General features: G+C 36.6%; 2 protein-coding genes and 1 pseudogene across 3 annotated transcripts; all 3 read left to right on the top strand.

Annotated features, from left to right (window-relative positions):
• Positions 1–247: 247 nt before the first annotated feature.
• LOC117628869 (homeobox-leucine zipper protein HDG5) lies at positions 248–5,706 on the top strand. 2 transcript variants are annotated; one of them, XM_034361421.1, is made up of 12 exons: positions 248–387; positions 777–1,051; positions 1,132–1,307; positions 1,409–1,526; positions 1,959–2,147; positions 2,587–3,075; positions 3,248–3,349; positions 3,507–3,719; positions 3,838–4,006; positions 4,102–4,370; positions 4,835–4,930; positions 5,039–5,706. In XM_034361421.1, exons 2-12 carry the CDS (start codon positions 902–904, stop codon positions 5,561–5,563), a joined length of 2,496 nt encoding a protein of 831 aa, XP_034217312.1. In that variant the 5' UTR covers positions 248–387; positions 777–901; the 3' UTR covers positions 5,564–5,706. The 2 variants fall into 2 exon arrangements, with proteins under 2 accessions (XP_034217312.1, XP_034217311.1); XM_034361420.1 differs by having other exon boundaries at positions 264–387; positions 4,832–4,930.
• A 5,937-nt stretch (positions 5,707–11,643) lies between these two features.
• On the top strand, positions 11,644–13,157 carry LOC117627557 (UPF0481 protein At3g47200-like). The gene has a single exon (XM_034359692.1). It carries the CDS (start codon positions 11,644–11,646, stop codon positions 13,003–13,005), a length of 1,362 nt encoding a protein of 453 aa, XP_034215583.1. The 3' UTR covers positions 13,006–13,157.
• Positions 13,158–13,375: 218 nt separating this feature from the next.
• Positions 13,376–23,930, top strand: LOC117627558 (annotated as a pseudogene).
• The last annotated feature ends 1,835 nt before the right edge of the window (positions 23,931–25,765 follow it).

A 25,765-nucleotide genomic window follows, 5' to 3' on the forward strand; every position in this document is an offset into this window, starting at 1 on the left:
GTCGCGTGTTTTGCACGTGATCAGAAGTCTCGTAGGGTAGGTGGCAAGAAAGGCGTTTGACTTTGGGATGAGGCTGTCTGGGAGAAACGCCTGCTCGTCCATCAACAGAGTGACACGTGTACCGAAACAGCCGACGAGACTTAATTGGCGTTGATCGGTTTCTGTCAAACCGCATTTACCACGCACAGTAAATCAATAAATTACCGGATTTATGGCGAAGTGTTATGAAAATCCAAAAACCTAGAGAGATGAAGAGACTCTGAAGTCTGAACCCAGCAGAGCAAACCAAACCAGAGCAAAGCAAAAGGCCAGAGCTCTTGCTTTGTTTTAATATTTTTTTTTTTTCCAAATAACACCGACAATTCTTCAACTTTGCATGCCATGCTGGTGATCCTTCTCTCTCTCTCACTTCTTTTTCTTTAGTTCTTTTGAGGTCTTATTTATTTATTTTTGTTCTGATTTAATGAATTTTTTTCGTTTATTTCTTCTTGGAAATATTTTTTTTCCCTTTTTTTCTACAAGTTTTTAATTTATTCTGTTATTTTTTACTTCAAAGAGTTTTGTTAATTACTTGGGTACATTCTAATTTCAGCGTTTTAATTTATTACTTGTTGTTTTTCACTTCAAAGAGTTAAAGATTTCATAATCTTCTGGGTTTTGAGTACTCTTCCAGTGCATGTTGTTTGAGCTAGGGTTAAAGATTTCTTGGGTTGAAAATAGTTTCTGAATCCTGATATTGTTTTTTTTTTTTTTTGGTGATACCAAATTTGATGCAGTTTCTGGGTCAAGTGAAGTAGTGAAGTGAAGAGGCAAAACCTATATCTGACAAACTTTGACATATCTATTTTCCACAAGTCCATTTATCTCTTTTAAAAAGTTGTATTTTTGGAAGCAAGCGAAAATGTATGGGGATTGCCAAGTAATGTCAACCATGGGAGGTGGGAACGTAGTCACCTCGGAAACCCTCTTTTCATCTCCGATCCAAAACCCTAACTTCAACTTCATGCCTTCCCAGCTCCCTTTCCAACCTTTCTCTTCCATCATCAATCCCGTAAGCTACTATTTCTTCTTCTTCTTCTTCTTCTTCTTCTTTTCTCTAAGTATTTTTGTATTTAATGGAAAAATGAACAGAAAGAAGAAAACGGGCTGCTGATGAGAGGCAAGGAGGAGATGATGGAGAGTGGTTCTGGAAGTGAGCAAGTTGAAGAAAAGTCTGGAAACGAGCAAGAGGCTGATCAACTTCAACAGCCCCCTAAGAAGAAACGCTATCATCGCCACACTGCTCATCAGATCCAAGAAATGGAGAAGTATATATCATCTCTCTCTCTCTCTCTCTCTCTCTCTCTCTCTGTGTTAACAAACGTGTTAATTTGAGTTTAACAACACGTTCTTATATAAACACATACAGTTTGTTTAAGGAGTGTCCTCACCCAGACGACAAGCAGAGGCAAAAACTGAGCCAGGAGCTGGGACTGAAGCCACGCCAGGTCAAGTTCTGGTTCCAAAACCGACGAACTCAAATGAAGGTAAAGTAAGGAGCTGGGCTGGGGGGGGGGGGGGGGGGGGGGAATGGTCAACGGTTCACACTGCGCACCCTTTGATTCAACACACGAGTCCCGAGGAACCGCGTTCGTCATTTAAACACTTCAAAACCCTAATAAACGCCTTAACGTTGTTAACGTATGAAGGATCAAGAAGAATCTCATTTATTCTGGATCCGCTCTTTGCTTAGTTTTAGGCTTTAATTTATGATGAAGTCTGCACCTCATTAATATGCACAATAACCCCTTTACCTACACACGTGCTTCCCAAAGCTTAATTGGACTCTTGCTCAGCAATAAAAGCTTTGCCCTTTAGGGTTGTGGCAGAATAGGATTATGGTGCTAGCACCTTAAGGCTTGGCTATCTTTGGGCTTAAGTTTGACTAATTGTTTTTGTGGTGGTTTTATTTTGTCTAGGCACAACAAGACCGGTCGGATAATGTGATGCTTAGAGCAGAAAATGATAGCCTGAAGAACGAGAATTACCGGCTACAGACGGCGCTGCGCAATATTATATGCCCTAATTGTGGCGGACCATCTATGATTGCGGACATTGGCTTGGATGAACAACAACTTCGACTTGAGAATGCTCGACTCAGAGAAGAGGTACTATTAATTCAGCAATGCTGTATTTAATTGTCACAAAATTTGGAAAATTTGGGTGATTTCTTTCTTTTCCTTTCTTGTGAACAGAACATTGGAGATTTCATTTGTCTGAATTCATTGCATTTTCTTTTTCTTTTGGCGTTAAATTCCAAATAAATTGAATTGTTGTTCTCGCCGTTTCTTTTGTGTGCATGGAAAGGAAATATCATCATTGAGTAAGTAAATTTAAATCCTCAGAATTTATATTATGTACACTCCTTAAAATAAGGTCTGTTTGGAGAGAAGATTTTGGTCATAAAAAAAGCAATGGAATTCTTTGGATCTTAAAAAACAATATCATTATTTAAATACATGAATCTCTAGCTTTATTTGTGGATGCTTGAGTAGTTGAATTAGTAGCTGCTTTTAGGGGTTATTAAGACATTAATCTTTTTCACAGTTGGAACGAGTTTGTTGTCTGAGTTCACGATATACTACTGGCCGGCAAATCCAAACAATGGCACCTGGAGATCCTCTCATGTCAGCATCCAGTTTGGATTTGGATATGAACATCTATTCAAGGCATTTCCAAGACCCAATGACTTCTTGTGGGGACATGATCCCCATGCCTTTGTTGCCACCAGAAGTGCCTTCCCACTACAATGAGGGTGGTGTATTGTTAGATGAGGAAAAGTCTCTTGCAGTGGAGCTTGCCGCTTCATCGGTGGATGAACTTGTTAAGATGTGCCAAGCTGGTGAGCCTCTTTGGATCCGGAACAGTAAAATTGGGAAGGAAGTGCTTAATGTTAAAGAATATACCCGGATGTTCCCACCGTGGCCTTTGAACCTCAAGCACCACTCAAGTGATCAGTTTAGGACAGAAGCTACTCGTGATAGTGCTGTGGTTATCATGAATAGCATCAATCTTGTAGATTGCTTCCTTGATGCTGTAAGTGCCCTTGTTTTTAATTCGTAACTTTTTTTTATTAAGAACCTTAGAAGTGGATATACTAATTAGTTGCCAAAGTACTATAATATCTTTTACTTTCAGCTCTCTTAATCAACTATTACCAACCTTCTAACTTCTCTGGTTATCTGTTTTTTCAATTTTAACTTTACAGAATAAGTGGATGGAGCTGTTTCCTTCTATTGTTTCTAGAGCCAAAACTGTTCAAGTTATTCAAGCAGACCCCTCTGGTCAAGCAAATGGTTCTCTTCAGCTGGTAGGTATCTCAAATGTGCCTCAAATTCACAAATGATGAAAATTTTGATCAACAAAATGAGGCACAAATTCATAAGTTGTATTAGGAAATTAAATTTCTTTTATGTACTAGGATGCTCAATCAATATCAAACATTGGGTACTTGTTACTTTGTGCAGATGTATGCCGAATTGCAAGTTCTTTCTCCTCTGGTGCCAACTAGAGAAGCACATTTTCTACGTTATTGTCAGCAAAATGCGGAGGAGGGATGTTGGGCAATTGTAGATTTTCCCATAGATAGCTTCCATGACAACCTCCAATCCTCGTTTCCCCGATACAAGAGATTGCCCTCCGGCTGCCTTATCCAAGACATGCCCAATGGATACTCAAAAGTGTGTTCTGCTGCTTTCACTCAATTTATGAACTTTGAGTTTTTCTATTTCCCTAATTATATATCTTGAAATATATTATACATGTATCACTTATATTATTTTACTGGCTTTTGAACAGATTACATGGGTAGAACATGCAGAGATAGAGGAGAAGCCTGTCCACCAAATATTAAGCCACTATGTCTACAGTGGGATGGCTTTCGGGGCGCAACGCTGGCTTGCAATCTTACAAAGGCAGTGTGAAAGGGTTGCAAGTCTCATGGCCAGAAATATATCAGACCTTGGAGGTTAAATAAATAAATAATGTTCCTTATTATAATAAAGTGATGTTCATAGATTAATTAGAATGTATTATTCTTACATGGGATTTATATATATGCAGTGATACCTTCCCCAGAAGCACGAAAGAATTTAATGAAACTGTCACATAGAATGATAAGAACATTTTGTGTAAACATGTGCACCTCCAATGGGCAGTCATGGACGGCTCTATCTGATTCCCCAGACGACACTGTTAGAATAACCACAAGGAAGGTCACAGACCCTGGTCAACCCATTGGTGTTATTCTCAGTGCTGTGTCCACAACCTGGCTCCCATATTCTCACTACCGTGTCTTCGAACTCCTACGGGACGAACATCGCAGAGCTCAGGTATGGTGTTTGCTACCTAGGTTAATTAATTTGTGTGCTGATTAGTATTATATGATGACCATCTTAATTGGTCAACCATATTGATGAACTCTACACAATTATTCTCAATCCTTAGAGGTGTAAGCTTGATATATATTGTTGACTCATTCTCTGACACCTTAAATTTTTAAGGCTATTGTTCGTTATGATATCAGAGCGTTTCTTTTCAAGGGCCATGAGTCTGGCTCTCTTTCCCACTTCTTGTTGGTTTTGCACGATATAGGATGTAGGTTACACCTATATGTTTATCTCTCTTTTCCTCTGGATCACCATACACTGAGAAAATTAATCTAAACAATAGTTCAACTTCACAATTTGGCAGATGTATGTTATGCTATGAAACATGTGACTGGAATATTTGGGTATATAAAGGCACAAATTATGATGTGGTAACAACTGATTGTAAATGTGTTTAAATTTAGCAGCTTGATGTTCTTTCCAATGGGAATTCCTTGCACGAAGTGGCTCACATTGCCAATGGCTCTCATCCTGGCAATTGCATTTCTCTTCTTCGCATAAACGTAAGCATTCCCTTTGAAATTTCCTTACACCAATTTATTTATTAAATTTCCATATCCTGCCAAAGTAATACTTCATTCACATCTTTGAAATTTGATTTTGAATTCCAGGTAGCGAGCAACTCAGCACAGAACGTAGAGCTAATGCTACAAGAGAGCTGCACCGACGAGTCGGGCAGCCTTGTGGTGTACACAACCATGGACGTGGAAGGCATCCAATTGGCAATGAGTGGAGAGGACCCTTCCTGCATTCCCCTCCTTCCTCTCGGCTTTGTCATTGTCCCACTGCACCATATGGAATCTACTGGCCCAACACCCAATCACCTCACCTCATCATCGCCAGATCATCGTCAAGAAGACAGCACTGCCACCACCACCACGACCAGCAATGTTATCAACTCAGGTTGTCTGCTGACTGTGGGACTCCAAGTCCTTGCCAGCACAAGTCCTTCCGCAAAACTCAACCTCTCCAGCGTCACCGCCATTAACAACCATCTCTGCAACTCGGTGCAGCAGATTATCTCCGCTCTCAGTAGCGGCAGCGACACGTGCATTGCCGCTGCTACAACTGAGAATGGCAGCGTTGGTGGCGGCGCCTCTTGCTCCGACCCAACTGCTTCCAGCCCCAGGCAATAGCTTGGATGGCCGGGACATTGAGCTACGTGCTAAATTACCCAAAAACAACCTGTCCTCTCTCCCAGCAGTTTGGCTTTTCTGTACTAAATTTAGGGTTTGTGTCTGGGAGTTGTTATTTCTACTGCAAACCAAAAAAAAAAAAATCATCCAGCATTCCTTTTACAGCTATTTACTGATTCAGTAAGTAGTACCATAAGGAATGCAGCATGATTTTTTTTGCTTGTTGATTTGTTAAATTTGTAATATCTTAGTAATGGGAGGGGTAGGGATGTCAAAGGAAGTTAATAGGTGTGCCAGTGGTTTCTAGGTAAATAAAGGAAAGATGGTGGAGCTAGCTAGAGGAGCTGGTAGCTGGTAGTTGGTAGGTAAGTGGAGGTGGAGGAGTTAAGAGGGAGTCAAGAGCGCACCACAGAAGAAGACCCTTTGGTTTTGCGGTGAGGTTCAGAAATTAAAGAGAATGGGCCTCACCAGTCTCTGCAAGGGGTGGTGGTTCGGGTATTGACTTCTCCTTGTCTTTTGCCCTTTTTTTTTTTGGACGGACTTGTGTGTTGGGTTTTGGGTTTATGATAAGGATTCAATGCTTCTGAATTTTTTCAATTACGAAAATTTGCATCTTCTGAATTTTTTAATTATAAGCGATCGTAGATTAAACAAACAAAAAGTGTACAAAAGAAGAAAAAAAATTACTGCAAGGGAGTATTCAATTGGAATTCAAAATAAATAAGTTTTGTGGTATTCAATTAAGATTTTTAAATCATCTAAACAAATCTTGTGATATCCATTAAGACTATTAGGATTTTTAAAAGAGAGTGTCTAAATTTAGCGGTATTCAATTTAAACTTTAAACAAGTAACAAAAAGTCTCATGGTATTCAAAAACTTGCAAATTTCGAAGTATTTTTTTAAATGTGAAATGGTGTGAGACATTTTAGTAGGAAGTATAAATACTAAGAGCATCTTCAATCGAAATACCAATTCCAACGTGGCAAGTTTTAACCCAAAAAAAAGACATTTTAAGCCTTCCAACCGTGATACCAAATCCTAGTTGGATTGACGTCCTTCACTTTTGCTGTCAAAATTGACGCCAACATGTTGAGACGTCTTTTTGTTTTTGTTTTTTTATTATTTTAATGCTGAGCCCACTTCCTTCTCTCCTCTTCCATGTACAATTCTTAACCCTATTTAATATTTTTCTCTTAAATATCGAGCCCACCTGCCTTTAAAAATAATAAAATAAAATGTATATTTGACATCTTGGTTGGATAAAGAGTTTTACAATATGTCAAATTGCCACATCAGCCATCAAATTTAAATTTGATGTTTGGTATTTGACATCTCCCTTGGAGATGCTCTAAGAGCATTTATAATCATACTATCAATTTTTTAGTTAAATTTTAGCTAAAAACATATAAAATTTATTTTAGGAGCTCTCTATAAAATTTAAACTTCAATCATGCTCTCTAGTTTAAGGAGTCATAAATGCTATAACTCTTTTTTGATTGGTCTATCTCTATTAAAAATTAAAATAAACAATAGTTAGTATTAAATAAAGGTTTGAAATACTCATTAAATAAAGTAGCATTAAATTATAGGGAGTCACTAGGAGTCCTTTCTCTCTCCTCAGATTTACGAGCTCCTAGAGGTCTCCTTATTTTAGGAGGTGGATAGGGAGCATGGTCGGAGTTGTATTTTTACAATTCCTCCCTAAAATTTATCTAAGGAGGTGGTTTAGGGAGCCCATTGTGAATGCTGTATTTTTATATTAAAACAAAAAAAAGAATAAAAAATTATATCTTTAAAATAACAATAAAAGAAAATCAAATAAAAAACCCCAAAAAAAAAAAATTCAAGTTTTGGGGTAGAAATCGAGATAGAGAGGGGGGGAGAGAGAGTTTAATTTTAATTTTATATTCATATTTTTATCAATTTAATACAAACAAAAAAACCATTTTGCCACTGCATTTAACAGAAAAATTAACAAAATTGATGGCAATATCATTTGTCATAACGAAACTGAAGTTGAAGGACCACGGGAACGATTTTGGAAATTGAGGGACTCAAATACAAATCTTGTTAGGGACTAATAAAATGATTAACCCTAATTGCTCTCTAGCGTTCGAAATCTTTTATTATATATATATATATATATATATCAAATGTTGCCTTGTTACTGATGATAACAGTGACTCAAAACACAAATCTTCTTGCTTTATTTTGAATTTTTCGTTTATTGTTAACAATTTTAATGTTGTTAGTATTGATTTTGTGATTGGCATTTCCTAGAGACAAATTAGACTAAGTATAGATGGTAAATTAGTTGTGATGGTGGCTGTCAAAATTCCAAGATATGCTCTGAAGGCTTACATGTCAACCAACGATCACTAAGGTAAATTCCTCATTCAATCATGCATCCTGATTGTGGTATTTCAAGCATTATTTCAAACTCACAATCTGATTAACATTTTGATTAAGAAGACTTTTTATTTTAAGAAAGATTAATTTATTTTATAAATTGCTTTCCAGTTTTGAACATTAAAAGTCTTCATTGATTGAAAATCAATTAGTTTGTTTTTGGAAAATTAATACGTTGATTAGGAAGTAATTGATCTTCTTTCCAGTTTTGAAAACCATTATAAAAAGCAAGGCTTGGTTTTCATTCGTTCAACAACTTTCAACGACTAGAGAGTATTTCTTGAGTTTTCATATATACAAAAGAAAGTTGTTGTGCTTTATTTTCCAGAAGGATAAATCATCAAGAGTAAGATTATCTTGGTGATTTATCTTCGTATTCATATTGCATTCATTTGCATGTTCGGTGACTCGTACGGTTGAGGGCACCAAGACCGTTGTGGCGGTTTTTCTCCGGTGAGCTTGAATCGATCGTGACCAGTATCAGATTCAACATAAAGAGAGTTGGAAGAACTCCGGCGAGTTTGAAGCAATCGTGATCAGTATTGCATTCAACATAAGGAGTGTCGAAAGATCATCTCGCAAGAAGTTGAGTTGTGAAGAAGTTGATACGTTGTCTAGAGTGTTTAGGACAAGTTTGTATACTTCTTGTAATCATCATTCTATAGTGGATTTGCCTTGGACTATCAGGTCCAGTGAATTTTCCCCAGAGGTGGGGTTTTACCACGTAAAATAACTTCTTTGTTTTTATCTACTTTTATGTTCTGTACTGTAGAGGATTGATACATCATATCAATCCCTTTGGTGTGTTTTTATATATTACTATATTACTCTTGACTATTCAAAACATAGACTTTACTTTTTAGTGTTTTAAGCTATCCTATAGGTATTTTCTGTTCTCAATATATTGATGTCATGTCATTAAGCAAGGACTTCAGGAAGCAAAGAATACAAACGGTCGATATTTACTTGCTGGAGCCTACTTGCTATCATTGCAATTTGTAAGTACAATCAATTACAAATTCATGGGTTTTCTTTTTCTTTGTGCTTGTGCTGCTTTTTTTTCTTTTTTTTTCTTTTGGGGTACAGTACTTTTGCTGGTTTGTTCTTTGTGCTTTTGAGTTGGTTGAGTTGTTCTTTGTGCTTTTGACCGAACCATGAATAAATAAGTGCGATTTTTATATACAATTCTTCATTTGCTTTTGTTGTTTTTTTTAGAGTGCGATTTTTATCAATAATTTGTCCAATGAACCAAAATTGCACTCTACTAAAAAAAACAGCAAAAGCAAATGAAGAATTATATATAAAAATAGCAGCACTTATTCAAAAGCACAAAGAACAAACCAGCAAAAGTAGTGTACCAAAAAAAAAAAAGCTGCAAAAGCACAAAGAAAAAGAAAACCCATGAATTTGTGATTGATTGTACTTACAAATTGCAATGATAGCAAGTAGGCTCCAGCAAGTAAACATCGGCTGCTTGTATTCTTTGCTTCCCCAAGTCCTTGCTTAATGACATGACATCAATATCGAGAAGATTAAAATTGTTGGCAATAAAAGAAAAATTCAAATAAAGCAAGAAGATTTGTGTTTTGAGTCACTGTTATCATAAGAAGACTCGAAACACTACCCATTTTATCTCGACGTTTTGGTCAGCTCCCAACCCTCCATACCACGCAGACGCACATACAAATAGCCCAGTTTCTAATTTCTTCCTCAATTGCAGAAACACTAACCCCAACTTGCTTCCACTGCTGTCGGGCTCTTGGCCTCGTCCCACCAAAGCTACCGCCGCCTATTAGTGTGAAATATCTCAAATTTCAAGTAAGTTTTAAACTCTAAGCCTCAATTCATGATAATGTATAATGTTTTTAATTTAATTGAAATTAGTATGCATAGAATTAATTATTTGTTGATATTGATTTAATTTATTGGAACATTGATGATTATTTGTGTCGTCATTGATATGAGTTTGTTTTGAGGCAAGGTATTTCTTTTTCGTCTAATTTTTGTTGTTGTAATTTTTACATCTTGACTTCTCATAGTAAAATCTTGAATTCACCACTCTATCTATATATTAAGAAAATAATTGAAAGTACTTATGTTTATAAAAGATGAGTGGTTCTGAGTTTTTACGCGTCTTATGCAAAATTAGCAATGAAACATCCTACAACAAAGACTTCAACAAATATATTAGAATTCAACCATATATATTGATATACCATTATTTACCTCTATTTGTCTTGATCTTATGAGAATGATCTCATTGATTTAGAGATTTTCTTCAAGAAAGGGAACTAAAACTTTGAGAATTTAAGAGAGAGAAATGGTGAAAATTGCAAAAGAAGACTACATGGCTTATGCCGGCCAGGTCAAAAAATAAATAAATTTGTACGCTGTGTAAGGGTTGGACTATGTTGGACTATTTTTACTGCGCCTGGTCTGGAACGTTTCTTTTCGGTTTGCAATGGCAAACCTTATCTACTAGTACAAAATTGGTCAAAGGACACTGTTTTCTTTTTGTGCTCTTTGAGTTTTAAAGCACAAATTAATAACCACGGTTTACAATTAAATATTTGTGCTTACATATTTTACTCTCGCACACCACCTTTTTCTTTGTTTTGGGTGCTCTTATTTTTTTTTGATGCGGTTTTGGTTACTCTTATGCCCATGGTTTTTACCAGTTTTTTTTAGTAGTGTAATATATATATATATATATATATATATATAGCTTCTATTGAGGGATCCTTCAAATTAGCTTATTTGAGGGAGACCATTGTAGGGCTCACTCTGTATTGTATTTCACTAATTCAAACCGTCTCTTTTGTAGATACTCATTCAAAGATCATCTCTACAAAAAATCACTTGAATTCGATATCATTTGACCACTCAATTAAATTATTGAAATTTTAGTACTTTCTTGAAGCACCATGTTCATTGATTCTGTAGGACACAATTGGATATCGAAACAGTTTCCGATTTGTCCAATTTTTTTCAAGGATGATCTATGAATATAGACTTAAAAAATAGATAGTTTCGATCGTTGAAAAAAAATTCGTAAAGGACCCTAAAGGGTGTCCCTCAAATAAAATGATTTGATGAATCCCTCAATAGAAGGGGACTGTACATATATATATATGGAAAAAGTAGAGAATTGTAAAATATTTAAAAAATTAAAAATTATCATTGGTTAGTTAAGCATTGAAACTTTTTATTAAATAAGAATAATATAATAATATAATAATTTCCATATTAAAAAATTTGAAAATAAAAACCAAAACAAGAACGAATTTAATTTCATGGGTCACTATTTCTCTTTTATTTTGTTGGATTCTCTTTCTTAATTCTTAAATAAATAAGTAAATAAACTCAATTGGGACTAAACTCAATAAAATAACATTAATATACACTAGCCTCTCTGCACGTGCTTCCTCGCTTGCGAGAGGCTTTTTTTTTTTTAAAAAATTTATTTTAGAATTAAAAAAGATAATGAGTAGTTGTTTTCCATAAAAATAGAATCCATTATCTGATTTTTTTTCTTTTAATTTTGTTTTTTAAATATGAAAAAGTGTAAATTTACCATATTATCCTCATTTAATTAATAATTTCAATTCTTAATATTTGCATTAACCAATGACATTTTCTAATATTTTGAATGTTTCACCATTTTCTAGTATGGGAGTTGACCAAGGAAAATGCAGTAAATTTGATGGTGAGAGTAGGTCCATTATTATATACGATGCATCCACTGTTGAAGAATTGAAAAAGAACATAGAAGCGAAGCTTCTTACCCATTCACCCTTGCTTTCTTCGTGCTGCATCTTCAGAGTTCCCGAGGTGATTCGGAGGCAAAAGGAACAGGCCTATGAACCTAACATTGTCTCCATCGGACCTTTCCACCACGGCAATAAAAAATTCCAACTCTTTGAAGGTGTGAAACGTTGGTATTTACAATGCCTTCTGTCCTCATGCAAGGATGTGAGTTTGGAGAGCTTGATCAAAGTCATCATGGAGTTGGCTAAAAGCGCCCGCGACTGTTACGTAGCAGACCCGTTGGATGGTGATCTCGATCAAAAATACTTTGTAGAAATGATGATACTTGACGGTTGCTTCCTGTTAGAACTATTTCGGAAGGCACTTCTCTATGAGCCACAAAATGAAAACGACCCCATTTTCAGCGCGTCCTGCATGCGGACATATTTGTGCCATGACCTTCTGCTGCTAGAAAATCAGCTACCTTGGTCTGTGCTGGAGTGTTTGTACAACCTGACTGCCAATAGCCTCAGCCAAAGAGGCGCCTCCCTCACTTCACTTGTGCTCAACTTTTTCAGGCAATCCGTTGTGGATAACTTGATGTTGAACCCCAGCTTCGAGCTCCCATGTCAGATTTTGCACATACTTGATCTGATAAGAGCCGTGATCGTTTCTGGATTCAAGGAGACGGCGAGTGTGGAAGAGCAGCATAAAAAGAAGGGGCTAAATTTGACTCAACGGATCCCAAATGCGACATCTCTTTCAGAGGCAGGCGTTCGGTTCGAAAAAAGCCAAAACAAGGAAGAGGGAAAGGGAGAGTGCATAATGAACATGGAGTTCAAAAATGGGGTTTTTACAATTCCACCGTTGGGAATTGATGAGAGGACAGAGCCTCTGTTCAGAAACCTTATCGCCTTTGAACAATGCCACCACAGTCGCCTGCACAAGATAACATCCTACGCAGTTTTGATGGATAACCTCATCGACTCCAGAGAGGATATAGATTTTCTTTGTGACAAAGGAATATTGGCCAATTGGTTGAACCCAGACGATTCTGCCCAATTCTTCAACAAGCTTTACGATGACACCATTGTCATGAGGTATTACTACAGTGGTCTCTCCGACGATGTGAATAAATATTACAAGACTAAATGGCACAAGTTTATGGAAACATTGAGGCGTGACTATTTTTCAACCCCATGGACAATCATCTCTTTCATCGCGGCCTTTATCCTCCTGATCCTCACCCTAGTGCAGACGTTATATACTATTCGGTGGCCTTAATTAATTTTTTGCTCAATTTCCTTCAGTACTATTTACCAAACCTATATGTAATAATCTGTTTTTGTGTGTGAGCTTTAGAAACTTGTGAACAGCAGTTGCTGGTAGCCTACTTAATATTTGTGTGTTCTGTTCTATTCTATTCTAATCAAGGTAAAAACCCACTTATTTTCTAGTAAAGAAACCTTGCTATTATCTTGCCATACTTGTACCTACTTACACACCACGTTTGGTCAACGCGTCATTGTGGTCATATGTTAACCCCCATAACCTTTGATCTTACGAGAAAGCATAATAGTGTAAACAGAGTAGTGCTTCCATTTCCATACACAAGAAGAAAAAGTTGATTGAATTGAACTGAATTAACGGAAAAATGGATGCAAATGGAGATAGCACTCCAAATTCGTTGACGGGGCAACAGAAGAATAACAGGTGATGGATGATGGGTGTGAGTTTGGATTCGGTTGCATTACACCCAAGAGGCGGATGCTCAGTAGACTTCGAGAATCCAAGAGCGTTGATGAGTGCAAAGTTATGATGCCCATACGTCTCAATGGTGATGTAATTTTGGCAAGGTTTTGTCGTTCCATGTTACAAGAACATATCTCATGTTTAATAAATATAATTTTTTATTAAATAAAAACTTAAATTCGTAAGTTAATTTAAATTAAAAGAGAAGGAGATTTCTCACACCACACACACAAATGATGTTATCTGAGCCCTCCTGTCTAAACTTTCGACTCTTTTGAACAAAGAAATATAACCAAAAGTGAGGCCTCATTTATTATATGGCATATCATACTAGGGAACATTTGTTTCATGTCGTCCGGCCTTCATTGACTCCCAACCAATTTGGGCCCCTTACATTTATTTTATGCCCTTCAACTTGTGAGCCCTAAACAGTGACTTGTGTCCACTTCCACTATTTTACTTGAAATTGTTGTAAAGAATGTGGTGGAGCCCATACTATTCATTTGAAGACTTGTTAGTGATGATGAAGGTATTGTAGAAGTGGAGTTCACGTATTCGAAGAAATAATTGCACATCCATAGGAAGCCAAGAGGCTTTGCCTATAAATGGACTTTCTCCTTTCATTGCAAGAGGATGCTCAATAGACTTGGAGAATCCAAGAGCATTGATGTGGTGATGTAATTTTGGCAAGGTTTTGTTGTTCCCTGTTACAAGAACATATCTCATGTTTAATAAAATTTATTTTTTATTAAATAAAAATAAAAATGTGTAAGTTAATTTAAATTAGAAGAAAGAGAGATTTCTCACACACAAATGATGTTATAAGAGACATGTCTAAACTTTTGACTCTTTTGAACAAGGAAATATAACCAAAAGTGTGGCCTCATTTATTATATGCAAGGTCTAAAATATCAATGGTATCGAAAATATCGGTAGTCCAAAAACACGAAAATTTCAATGGAAATATCGGGATATTATCGATATCGATAAAAATTAAATAAAAACCACGGAAATTGTAAGAAAAACTTGAAAATTTTTATTGAAACTTCGGAGGATGTTTATTTAGTCAATTATCTATTAGTTTATTACAAAAAAATTGGAAGGAAATGCATTGCATGATGGGTTTAACTGATTTAAGTTGATTATATAGCGAGCTGACAAACGCTGTGAGTATAGAAAATATGTAGTAATTAATAAAAGAATATTAAACACACTATAATCATTTATATATAATGATTTATTACAATATTTTACACTTTATACATTGCTTGGTAAGATACATAAGTGACTTAGTATCACATAGAGTTCCCCTTTGTGTATTATTACAAAAACATAAGCAACATCGTGGTTAAGGCATTGGAGGAGTGAAATGGCAAAGGTTCGAATTCCCTTTGTGTTTTTTTTTCCTTTTTTCCATTACATCAATATTTTCGATATTTTCGATATTCTAACAATATTATAGCGATATTTTGACAAAATATTGCTGAAGTATGAGCGAAATTATCAACATCAATATTTTTCGATATTATCAATATTTATACGATATGTATATGTATACGTTCCGAATATCCGTGACCCAAAAAAACGATAATATCCTCGATATTTCGTCGATATTATCGATATTTTAGACTGATTATATGGCATATCATATTAGGGAACTTTCGTTTCATGTCATCCGGCCTTCATTGACTCTCAAACCAATATGGGCCCCTCATTTATTTTATGCCCTTCAACTTGTGAGCCCTAAATAGTGACTTGTGTCCACTTTCATCATTTTACTTGAAATTGTTGTAAAGAATGTGGTGGAGCCAACTAACTATTCATTTGAAGACTGTTGTTTGAGTGGGTAAAGTGATGATGCATGTAGAAGTGGAGTTCACATATTGGAAGAAATAATTGCACATCCACGGGAAGCCAAGAGGCTTTGCCCATAAATGGACTTCCTCTCTTCATTGTAATGCGACACATCATCAAAGAAGAGAAATGAGAGCCCAGGCAGAGAGGAAAGAAGATAGAAAGGAGGGTGAGAGAAATGAGAGCAGAGAGAAATTATCCAAGAGAGAAATATCAGTGAGTCTGAGATATTGTAAACACTAAAGTTGTAACCCTATTATTTTACGTAGTGGAAAAGTTACAGTTACTGCTCTCAGAGGACGTAGGCATGGTCGAACCTCGTTAAATATTGTGTCTCATTTACTTTATGTGCAGCTCAATATTCTCGTATATAGTGTTCATTTTACAACACGTTATCAGCACTAGAAGCTCTCATGTATAATTTTCTCTACTGCACTATTATTTATACTACTAACCATTGTGTTGAGGGAAGGAAGAAAAGCATTGGAGGAGATGTTGTCTGCTAGAAAGAGGAACCTACTGACTTTTACAAGAGAGATATATATGAGCAAAGCCACCGAAAAATGTTGATGGTGAGAGTACATCCGTTTATAGGCCAAAAAATTAGCTGTTCACTCACAAGCCTTTGGCTTCACTCGAATGTTTGGCAGACAAGCATCATCATTTTTCTTCAATCAATTTGGTAGTGGGCTCTACCATTTTAGGCTCCATTCTTGATTTTATAACACTACCCATTTTATCTCAACATTTTGGTCAGCTCCCAACCCTCCACACCACACACGCACGTGCACACACACACACACACACACACATAGAAATAGCCCCAGTTTCTAATTTCTTCCTTAATTGTAGAAACACTAAGCCCCAACTTCCACCGTCTGCTTCCACTGTCGTCGGGCTCTTGGCGTCATCCCACCAAAGCTACCGCCGCTTATTAGTGTGAAATATCTCAAATTTAAAGTAAGTTTTAAACCCTAAGCTCCAATTAATCATAATGTATGATGTTTTTAATTTAATTGAAATTAGTATGTATAGAATTAATGATTTGTTGATATTGATTTGATTTATTCGAACATTGATGATTATTTGTGTCGTCATTGATTGATATGAGTTTGTTTTGAGACAAGGTATTTATTTTTCTTCTAATTTTTGTTGTTGTAATTTTTACACCTTGACTTCTCATAGTAAAATCTTGGATTCATCACTCTATTTGTATATTAAGAAAATAATTGAAAGTACTTATGTTTATAAAAGATGGGCTGCTATGAGATTTTACGCGTCTTATGCAAAATTAACAATGAAACATCCTAAAACAAAGACTTCAACAAATATATTAGAATTCAACCATATATATTGATATATCATTATTTACCTCTATTTGTCTTGATCTTATGAGAATGATCTGATTGATTTAGAGATTTTCTTCAAGAAAGGGAACTAAAACTTTGAGAATTTAAGATAGAAAAATGGTGAAAGTTGCAAAAGAAGGCTACATGGTTTATGCTGGCCAGGTTAAAAAATAAATAAATTTGTACGCTGTATAAGGGTTGGACTATGTTGTATAAGTATATTTACTGCGTCTGGCGTGGAAAATTTCTTTTCGGTTTGCAATGGCAAACCTTATACAAAATTGGTCAAAGGACATTGTTTTCTTTTTGTGCTCTGTTAGTGTTCTTTGACTTTTAAAGCACAAATTAATAACCAAGTTTAACAATTAAATATTTGTGGTAACATGTTTTACTCTTGCACACCACTTTCTTTTTTGGGTGCTCTTATTTTTTTTGATGCGGTTTTGGGTGCTCTTATGCCCGTGGTCTTTCCCCAGTTTTTAAGTAGCGTAATATATATAAATGAAAATAATGCTTAAATGAGAGTACGTAAATCAAAATAATGCTTAAATGAGAGTACTTACAAAAAATCTTGACTGAAAGATTTTATTGATAGAAAGTAACACTCATTTAAGCATTATTTTATTGATAGATTTTATTGATAGACAATCTTGATTGAAAGGCAGTGAGAATCGTATTCCCGATTTTCTAACACGGGAATTTCTACAGGGAAAGAAATGATAGGAAAAGAATCCAAATCAGTCAAACAAGGTAGTCAATCAGTTACTAGAAAACTTCCCCCTTCTATGAATCCAGTAAAAACAGAGCCTTCCCAAATCGTCCCCCATTCGGGATATTCTCCAATTCAAATTACCAATAGATTCACTAGTCTTGGTTCTACAGTCCCCAGCATTCGTCCCAATTATCAGTCAACCCTAATCTCCAATTATGATCCCTTCCAAGTCACAACCCCTTCTTCTTCTCAGCCATCAATTTCTTACATGAAAACTTCTCCCCATCACCCCCGCAGTAACATCGACCTCTTCATAATTGAACCTTGCTATAATAATCTCTCCAATCCAGTCAAAATAGCTAAAGCCTACTTTCCCCCCAACTATCACTTTGTTCCTCATCACCCATAAAAGTCACTCAAATTCTACAGAGATATTCTTCTTGAAACCCAAACCCTAAAAATTAGACCAATTAAAGACAGAAATGATCCAAACATAATCCTTTATCATTCTATGTATATCCACAAAATTCTCAGCCAATCCGACTGGGGAAACCGCCCCCACTCTTTCAAAATTCTCAAATCAAACATCCAATACAGTTATTATGATTATATTGAAGCCTAGAATAACATATTCCTTCACCAAACTAAAGATTTCAGTCATTCATGGTTTGTCAACTTTGATAGTAAATTTAGAAGTCCTTTTCCCTCCTGGTTTTCTTCTTAGTGGGAAAAGCATGGCCCAGTCATTGGAATTCTTCCTTATGATCTCCAAGATTTTGTTACTTATTTTACTAGTAAATACAAATTCAGAGAAGAAGATGCTTTCTTCCCCAGTCTCCTAATTTTTGTCGCCAAATATAAAGTTCCTTGGATCCTCAAATGGTCTTATCAGGTTAACTGGGAAACAAGAACTCTTTCCCGACAGATTTCAGTCAAATAGTGGGATAGATTCAATTATGAAAGAGTCATTGGTCAAGTTTATACAGAATTTCCTCTAGTCAAAGTCGCACAGCACAAGTCATCAATTTCTGAAGCCTCTCAGTCTTCCTCCCAATTGAAGGAAGAACCAAATTATAAATTAAAGAATTAGCAAGGCAACTCATGATTCAAGCCTCCCAAATGAGTGATTTGCCCTTAGTCATGGCAAGGGGGGAGCTAGGGCAACTACTATTCACGTGAATAGTGGTTGCCCTTGCAAATAGTATTTTGTGTTTTCCACCCATTGCCATGGCTAAGGGCAATTACTATTCATTTTTTTTGTTTTTTCCCCCTATTTTTTAATGAAAATAATTAATTTGGATAATATTTTCAGATAAGATTTTTGGTTCCTACGTGTCAAGACTATTCATAATCGGATAAAATTTCCGGATAAGATTTTTGGATTCAAATTTCGGATGAATTTCAAAATTCAAATTTCAGATAAATTTTTGGGTTCAAATTTCGGATGAATTTCAAAATTCAAAATTCATACAAATTTGGGTTCAAATTTCGGATGAATTTCAAATTTCAGATAAGATTTTCATCCAATAAAATCAAGCCACGTGGCATGTCTATCTTGCCAAAATTTTCTATAAAACCAGAGGCTCAGCTCATACCTCTCACACCACATCTTTCTATATTTTCATTTCTCAGAGTTTAGAATTCATACTTCATTCATTCTCAATGGAAGATTTTAGGAGATGCTTGGAGAGGCAAGAGCGAGAAACAAATGAGAGAAACCGTAGAGCAGATGAAATCAATGAGTTGCAGAGACAAGTCGATGAACAAGTTCTCATAGCAGTGGCTTTGCAAGATGAAGAGAACCAAGGTCGCCGCCGTGGTTCACAAGTCGGCCGCCGCCGGAATGTGGAAAGACATAGGCATTCTCGGGGTAAGAATCTTTTGGAAGATTATTTTATCCCAACTTCTTTGTACTCTGATGTTGATTTTCGAAGGCGATTTAGAATGCAACCTCATTTGTTCAATAAAGTCATGCATGATATTTGCAATTATGATGCATACTTTGTTCAAAAGTGTGATGCTACTGGGGTTTTGGGGCTTCTTCCGGAGCAAAAGCTTACAGCTGTTATACGAATGTTGGCGTATGGAGCATCTGCTGATCAGGTGGATGAGATTGCCCGGATGGGGAAGTCCACTACGTTGGAGGCTTTGGTAAGATTTTGTCAAGCTGTTGAAACTCTGTACACTAGGGACTACCTGCGTAGACCTACTCCCAGGGACCTCCAACGGCTTCTACAAAAAGCCGAAGCTCGAGGATTTCCAGGAATGATTGGTAGCATCGACTGCATGCACTGGCAATGGAAGAATTGCCCAACTGCCTGGCAAGGTGATTACGGAAATAGAAAAGGCCAAAAAAGTATCATCCTTGAAGCCGTTGCTGGCTTCGACACATGGGTTTGGCATGCCTTCTTTGGAGTTGCAGGATCCCAAAATGACCTCAACGTGCTGGGTCAATCCCCGGTCTTCAACGATGTATTGAGAGGCCAGGGCCCCAATATCACCTATCAAGTCAACAATACAGTGTACCAGACGGGGTATTATCTAGCTGACGGCATCTACCCGAGGTGGACCACTTTTGTCAAATCCATTCCGAATCCCCGATCCCAGAAGCAAAAATTATTTGCTACCTATCAAGAGGGATACAGGAAAGATGTCGAAAGGTGTTTTGGCATCCTTCAAGCTCGGTGGTTGATTATTCGAGGTGCGGCCCGTATGTTTGATGAGGAGATCCTCAGAAGCATTATGATGACTTGCATCATCCTCCATAATATGATTGTGGAGGATGAGTACGATTATGATGCTTTAGAGGTCTACGAACCGGATCCAATGAACACGGCCTTGACACGGATTTATGAAAGGCCCATGGGGCCAAGTGGAGAACCGTTTGAGCCGGAACCGTTGGTGAGGGATGGTCATTTGATGACCCGAATGATAGATCGATATACAGAGATGCAATCTTCGTATATTCATGAAATGCGTCAAGTTCACTTGATGGAGCATCTATGGGCGGTGAAAGGCAATGAAGATGAATGATGGAGCATAGATGCTTTGGTTATGTTTTATTTAGTTATGGTTAGGTTGTGTTGTATTTTTATTTATTATGGTTTGGTTGTGGTTTGTTATTATTATTGTGCCTTGTTTGTACTTTTTTTTATTTTTATTTTGTTTTGTTTGAAGTATGGAATATGTTGAATAAAAAGGTAATTTATTGAATGCTTTGTTTATTAAATAACGAAATGTAATACAAGTCATTATGAATTACTACTACTAAAATAAAATACATGAATTACAACAACTTTAATAGAAAACATGAAAAATACAAATACATAAAAGGTATGCTAACTAATTTAATGGTTTCCATCATTTAACCAATCCGTGTTGCTAGGCCCATCATCCCGAAAAAGTCTTCTTCTCATAACATCCCTTCGTTCTAGCTTCCAAAATTGTTTTGTTTCAGGGGACATATGACTTGTATCCATCGCCATGGTTTCCCGATCCGTCTTGTCCATATCTTTTTTGCGCAAATACTCCCTTTCTCGTGCATACTCAGCTTGAAGGGCCAACTCGTTATCTTGGCGTTTTTGCTCCATTTCTATTCTTATGCCGTTTTGCCTTGCAATTTCCTCCAAAAATTTTGAATTATTATTGCTTGAATTACCCGCTTTCTTTGCCTTCGCGGCCTTTCGGCCAATGGGCCTCGGCTCCTTTTCGATGGGTGAGTCTTGACTCATAGGAGAATCGAGAGGTGAATCCGATGTCATTGAATCACGGAGTGGCGTCTCGTTTAACACAACGGCGGGACCCGTCGGAATAATTATGAAGCGTTTGCAATATTTCACCACCTCCCAACATTCATGATGGTTGAAACTTTTTTTGCCACCCCCGGTTGCACCGAACCACATTTGTGCTTGAATCATCTATTTAACAAAAAAAATGGAAATGCAATAAATATTTAAAATATATTGGATATGCAAGTAACAAAAAAAAATAATAATGGAAATGCAATTAACCTTACAAATAAATTAGAAGTGCAAGAAAATTAAGAAACAATTGGAAATGCAAGAAATATTAACAACATATTGAAAATGCAAGAAATATTAACAAAATATTGAAAATGCAAGAAATATGAACAAAATATTTAAAATGCAAGAAATATTAACAAAATATTGATAATGCAAGAAATATTAACAAAATATTTAAAATGCAAGAAATATGAACAAAATATTTAAAATGCAAGAAATATTAACAAAATATTGAAATGCAAGAAATATGAACAAAATATTTAAAATAAAATTGATAATGCAAGAAATATGAACAAAATATTTAAAATGCAAGAAATATTAACAACATATTGATATTGCAAGAAATATGAACAAAATATTTAAAATGCAAGAAATATTAACAAAATATTTAAAATGCAAGAAATATTAACAAAATATTGAAAATGCAAGCAATATTAACAAAATATATATATTAGGAGATTAAACTTAATAAAACAAAAATTATAAAATACTTACCTCGTTAGTACGATTTTCCCCGCTTCTATAGTTGTCCATCGCTTTTGCTAGGGCATCTCTCCATTTTCCCAACTCTTTATTGAGAATTTTCCACCTACTGGATAATGCCATCTCCGTACGAGTAGACCCCGGAATTTTTTCACAAAATTCGGCATGAGTTTTTTTCCACATATGAAAAAATTTCATCTCATTGACGGACACGGGACAATAACAAATTTGGAGCCAAGCCTCACACAAGGAAACATCTTCCATGGTGCTCCAAGCCCCTCCGGTTTCGATAGAAGAAGCCATAAAAATATGAAATCAAAATACTGGATGAAAAAGAGGAAAATGTTGAGTAAAGAGTGAATAATAGTATAAGTATAATGAAATGTATGAGGATTGGTGTTGAAAGTGAAGGGTATTGATAGGTATTTATAGAAAAAAAAAATTAGAATTTTTTAGAATTTTTAAAAAAAATTTACAATTTTTTTTTCTTCATATTTTTATTGCCCAAAAAAGCCTCAGCCGTAGGATGGATTCGGAGATGCTGATCGGAGGGCTGGGGATGCGACACATGGCAACTTGCACGCGCCAACGGTAAAATTTTTTTGAACGGGCTAGCTGACGTCAGCGTGACGCGAGCTCTGACGTCAGCGACCGCGGGCTGCAGCTCGGGCTCGTCTCGCCTTCGGGCTGACCCGAGTTGGTGGGTCCCACACCCCCCCGGGCTTGGGCTAGGCGGTGGAACGAAATTTTTTTTTTTTCTCCCCTCGCCTCGGGCACGGCCCGTCCGCTGGAATGACTCTTAAATATTGGCCTCTTGGCCTCTTTGGAAGAAGGCTGTTCTTTTCAGCAAGTGAAATTTCCAATTTTCATAAGTCTTCTCTGAGCCCTCCCCTGAGAAACTATTGTAAAGTATTGAGTGTTACTAGTGTTACTATGTATGCTACTACAAGCTATCAATAAAATCTTTCAATCAAGATTTTTTGTAAGTTTTATTGTATTAATTTTTGCATTAATTACTATTTTATGTTTTGTGAGAAGAAGCATAGTTTAGCATTAATCATTTTCAGATATTGAAAGCAAAGCATATATCTACAATCATGGAAGGTGACAAAGGAAAATGCAGTGAAGTTGATTATGGACCCACTGTTGAAGAATTGAAAAAGAAAACTTCTTATCCATTCACCCTCGCTTCCTTCGTGCTGCATCTTCAAAGTTCTTGAGGTCATTCGTAGACAAAAGAAATAGGCCTATGAACTTGGCATTGTCTCCATCGGACCCTTCCACCACGGCAATAAAAAATTCCAACTGTTTGAAGATGTGAAACGTTGATATTTACAATTGCTTCTCTCCTCATCCAAGGATGTGAGTTTGGAGAGCTTGATCAAAGTCATCATGGAATTGGCTAAAAGCGCCGACGCGACTGTTACTGGATTCAAGGAGACGTCGCGTGTGGAAGAGCAACATGAAAAGAAGGGGCCAAAATTATTTCAACGGATCCTAAACCCGACATCTCTTTCTAAGGCAGGCGTTCAGTTCGAAACAAGCCAAAACAAGGAAGAGGGAAAGGGAGAGTGCATAATGAACGTAAAGTTCAAAAATGGGGGTTTTACAATTCCACCGTTGGTAATTGATGAGAGGACAGAGCCTCTGTTCAGGAACCTCATCGCCTTTGAACAATGCTACCACGGTTACCTGCACAAGATAGCTTCCTACGCAGTTTTGATGGATAACTCCATCGACTCTAGAGAGGATATAGATTTTCTTTGTGAGAAAGGAATGTTGGCCAATTGGTTGAACCCGGACGATGCTGCCCAATTCTTCAACAAGCTTTACAATGACACCATCGTCATGGGGTATTACTACAGTGATCTCTCCGATAATGTGAATAACTATTACAAGACTAAATGGCACAAGTTTATGGAAATATTGAGGCGTGACTATTTTTCTACCCTATGGACAATCATCTCTGTCATCGCGGCCTTTATCCTCCTGGTCCTCACCCTAGTGCAGACCTTATATACTATTCAGTGGCCTTAATTAATATTTGCTTAATTTCCTTCAGTACTAATTACCAACGCGTAAGAAGCTTGGATATCCCTATATGTAATAATCTGTTTTTGTGTGTGAGCTTTAGAAACTTGTGAACAGCAGCTGCTGCTAGCCTACTTAATATTTGTGTGTTCTGTTCTGATCAAGGTAAAAACCCAGTTATTTTCTAGTAAAGAAACCTTGCTATTCTCTTGCCAGAATTGTACCTACTTACACACCATGTTTGGTCAACGCGTCGTTGTGGTAATATATTAACCCCATAACCTTTGCTCTTACGAGAAAAGTGTATAAAAAAAAAAAAAGTAGTGCTTCCATTTCCATACATAAGAAGAAAAAGTTGATTGAATTGAACTGAATTAACGGACAAATGGATGCAAATGGAGATGGCACTCCAAATTCGTTGACGGGGCAACAGAAGAAGAGAAGGTGATGGATGATAGGGGAGAGTTTGGGTTCGGTTGCATTACACCCAAGAGGCGGATGCTCAGTAGACTTGGAGAATCCAAGAGCGTTGATAAGTGCAAAGTTATGATGGCCATACTATTGGCGAGTCCTTACTTAGTTAGGATTTTGGTTCCTTATTTTATTAGAATTTTGATTACTTACCAACTATTATTTAGTCCTATTGCAATAGAGATTTACTTCCTATTGTAATTTAGATATATTTCCTATTTTATTTAGGGTTAACACATCTTTGTACTTGTATAAATACCTCCATATTGGAGAAGAATAATAATATGAGCGTATCTTAGCATAACTGAATATTTACCCTACTTTGTTTGACATGGTATCAGAGCTAGGTTCCTAACCTGTGATAACCTCTGCCAAATTGAGAGTTGTTGGCACTCCTCATTCCTAACCCATCATGGGTCTTCATCTTGTATAGTCATCTTTTTTTTGTTCATCCTCTCATATGTGTTTTCACTGCACCTAGCCTTCACATGCTTCTTTGCTATTATTCCAAAAATTTTATTTTTCATCTTTGTATGCTAGATGGTCTTTCTTGATGTCTCAGCTTCTCTATCTTTGAAACTTCATAACAAGTCTTTTTACTCCGTGAGCCTTGTCACCGCTCGCCGAGCCTTTCCTTGACTGTTCTGCGGGTCTCTGTCTTCTTCGGCTGCTCTTCTGAGTTGCCTTTCCGCTTCTCAGTTTGAGCACCTTATCTTTGTCTTTGTCTCTGTTCATGATTTGCTGGGTTTCCTCCCTTACTATTCTCCTTTTATGAAGTTTTTTCTTCATGGGACAACCGTATGCTACCACCTTCCCCTCTTGCATTTGTTTCTGCCATGAGACTGGCATGTTTGAGTCTCTTTACTATTATTTCAATTTCTCTTCTTTCAAATCTCGACCCTTTACCAGTGTCGGATTTGATGGGGAGATAGATGCAACTTTATTTGGATGCTGCAACTTTATTTTTCGTTGTTGCTTTCTCCAAATCTCGACTCTCATACATTGTCGGATTTGAGGGGGAGTGACACCGTTGCTCATATATTCCGCTGCAATTCGGCTATCTATCTGCCATATCTGATTCTTCTACATCTGAGCGTCAGTCAGCTTCTATTTCTTAAGTGCCAATTTTTTTATGGTTCCGACTACCCCTTTTCTTCAAGGGGAGAGGGAGAGTGAAGAAAAGTTGTCTTTGCAATAATGGAAGTATTTGTCATTGTTATTGCTGCTGACTACTATGTCCTTTGCTGGTGCCAGTACCGTTTCTCATACTTGTTAGGTCTCTTATTGGGGACAATGTTATTGCTCATACCTATTATGACTCTTGTTGGGGATAATGTTGATTACTGTTGATGATGCCTGTTATGTCCATG

The sequence above is a fragment of the Prunus dulcis genome, chromosome 5 (assembly GCF_902201215.1).
Source record: "Prunus dulcis chromosome 5, ALMONDv2, whole genome shotgun sequence".
NCBI lineage: Eukaryota > Viridiplantae > Streptophyta > Magnoliopsida > Rosales > Rosaceae > Prunus > Prunus dulcis.

Coding starts and splice junctions, on each gene's coding strand:
- LOC117627557 (XM_034359692.1), top strand. CDS start 11,644: ATGGGAGTTGACCAAGGAAAATGCAGTAAATTTGATGGTGAGAGTAGG.
- LOC117628869 (XM_034361420.1), top strand. CDS start 902: ATGTATGGGGATTGCCAAGTAATGTCAACCATGGGAGGTGGGAACGTA. Junction 3,076..3,247: donor TAGATTGCTTCCTTGATGCT/GTAAGTGCCCTT, acceptor TTAACTTTACAG/AATAAGTGGATGGAGCTGTT. Junction 3,350..3,506: donor CAAATGGTTCTCTTCAGCTG/GTAGGTATCTCA, acceptor TACTTTGTGCAG/ATGTATGCCGAATTGCAAGT.